The sequence below is a fragment of the Halyomorpha halys genome, unplaced genomic scaffold (assembly GCF_000696795.3).
Source record: "Halyomorpha halys isolate HHAL.00 unplaced genomic scaffold, Hhal_1.1 Scaffold220.1, whole genome shotgun sequence".
Lineage (NCBI taxonomy): Eukaryota > Metazoa > Arthropoda > Insecta > Hemiptera > Pentatomidae > Halyomorpha > Halyomorpha halys.
This window is the reverse complement of record NW_027104907.1, coordinates 248,799-250,728: the sequence shown is the minus strand read 5'-3', so window position 1 is coordinate 250,728 and position 1,930 is coordinate 248,799. Positions and strand designations below refer to the sequence as shown.

The 1,930-nt window shown below is 41.5% G+C and overlaps 1 protein-coding gene across 5 annotated transcripts in view; it reads right to left on the bottom strand.

The window, feature by feature from the left end:
* Positions 1–75: 75 nt before the first annotated feature.
* LOC106679794 (caspase-3) overlaps positions 76–1,930 on the bottom strand; it is a 31,143-nt gene continuing 29,288 nt past the window's right edge. For all 5 annotated transcript variants that reach the window (XM_067046000.1, XM_014419138.2, XM_067045997.1 and 2 more), the window contains exons 7-8: positions 352–438; positions 76–264 (exon numbers count right to left, since the gene is read on the bottom strand). In XM_067046000.1, coding sequence (XP_066902101.1) covers positions 119–264; positions 352–438 — 233 coding nt within the window. In that variant the 3' untranslated portion in view covers positions 76–118. The remainder of the gene's footprint in view (positions 265–351; positions 439–1,930) is intronic.

The window sequence follows — 1,930 nt, the reverse complement described above, 5'->3', positions numbered from 1 at the left end:
TGCCCTCTAGATTTTATCTATGTAATGTTGGACTTTTTTTTTATACAAAGACTAATTAATAATGAGATGTTGTTGAGAAAGCCGAAAATTTATTTACTTGAAATGGACATGATCATCATCACTTAACATGGACATTTAATCTTATCTTTGGATGTCGTAGATCTTTGGCAGACAAGTTGCAAGAGAAGAGGGAATTTCTCCTTAAGAGGCGCTCTTCTAAATTTACTAAATTGGCTAAATAGTCATTGATAATGGCCCACATCACTAAAACACAAAGGAGAGTTATAGATATATAATGTATTTATGAGATATATAATGTATTTGATGATGGATCGACGTATTATTCTATACTTAGGTATGCTATTTTCCTTTCTTCCTGCGGTATCTCCTCCAACTGCTGCCTCCTCAGTGCCATCACAGCTTCGTTCCCGATCACACCTGTAAAAGCCAGTTCTCCAGTAATAATTTATATCTAATCTATACCTTCAGCATCGTTCGTAATTGTTTTATTTTTAAGTACTCATATCAATTTATGGAACGGCAAAGTTCTATTTTAAATGGCATTTTCTTCTAGCAATGAAATCATTGTTTTAATTATAGCAGAAAACATTTTCAAATTTCATTGTGAAAATAACTATGAAAAAAAACCGCAATATATATATGTTTTTTTTTGTGATGACACCTGACAGCTGTCATAATACCTATTTCCCCATGTAAACATAGGCTAAAACTATACTTTTATAGGATTACTAGAATAAATAAATCAGTATACAACTAGACATTGAGCGCGTTATTTTTCGTCCAAGTTTTCTTTTTTTAGTAGTCTCGAGCGACTTCCCGTAACTGGTGCCGAAACCTTCTGTGTTTTTTGACAGTAAGTAGAAATTTTTTCTCTTCTTTTTTTTCTTCTCTCTCGCTCGTTCTTTTAATTTATTATGATAATAGTAAGACTTGCGGTCTTGAACTTGGATGCTCGAACCAGGACAATCCAACCACAGCTGTTTCACCAGTAACAGAAGATCCAGAATCGATGGCTCTACCAGGATCGACAACCTACAAAAGGCGATATCGGATCTGGAAAACGGTAAGAATACAAAAGATCGGACGTGAAATTTCGAGAGGAGAACGAACCAGGTAAAATCGAAAGGGAATGGACGTAGATACGAATCTCGATGCCATGAATGTGGGAAAGTCGGACATCTAGTAGTCCAGGCTAGTCCCCGCACACGATGCTATGAGTGTGGGAATGAGGAACACATGTAGAAACACTGTTTGGCAATGTGTCCCTATATGTACCGGAGAAAGGACGTAGACCAGGGAGAATCCTTGGAGGTTAACGCTCAGAAGATAATGCAGAAGAACAATAAATGGAGACGGGACTACTCATCGAGCGAAGCAACGGAGACCTCGGGAACATCGGAAACGGAAGAAGAGATTAAGAAACCAGGGAGTGGAGGCGCACATAAAAGCATGCAAGGGAACTGGAGACAGAAAGCAAGTGGAAGAAGAATCCGGGCAGAACTCTGAGGGGGGCACCGACGGAGAGGCTACAGCTTGCTGGTGAATTGCAGCGTAACGAGCGAGTGCAACGGTCTGCCTATCATTCAAGTAGGCAGAGAGAGGTGCCAGATTGACACGCACACCATCTTATGTCGTGAAGCATTGGAGAAGCTGTATGAGGGAGAGAGGTCGTTCCAGGTCCAGGTATGTAATCGCCAACTAGTCACCCTGGGTGGGCCTGTAGCTCGTAGAGGGAGAGGTGGAGATGGGGTTCAAGAGGTGGGGAGCGGATGGAGAGAGGCTCGTGGTATACATCGTGGGCAGTATGCAGCGAGAGTATCATGCGATCATTTGGTGCGACTTATTGGAGCGGGTAGGGGATAGAAGTTTTCCTGTCAAAGATCCCAAGGGAACGGGAAGGCACTGATTG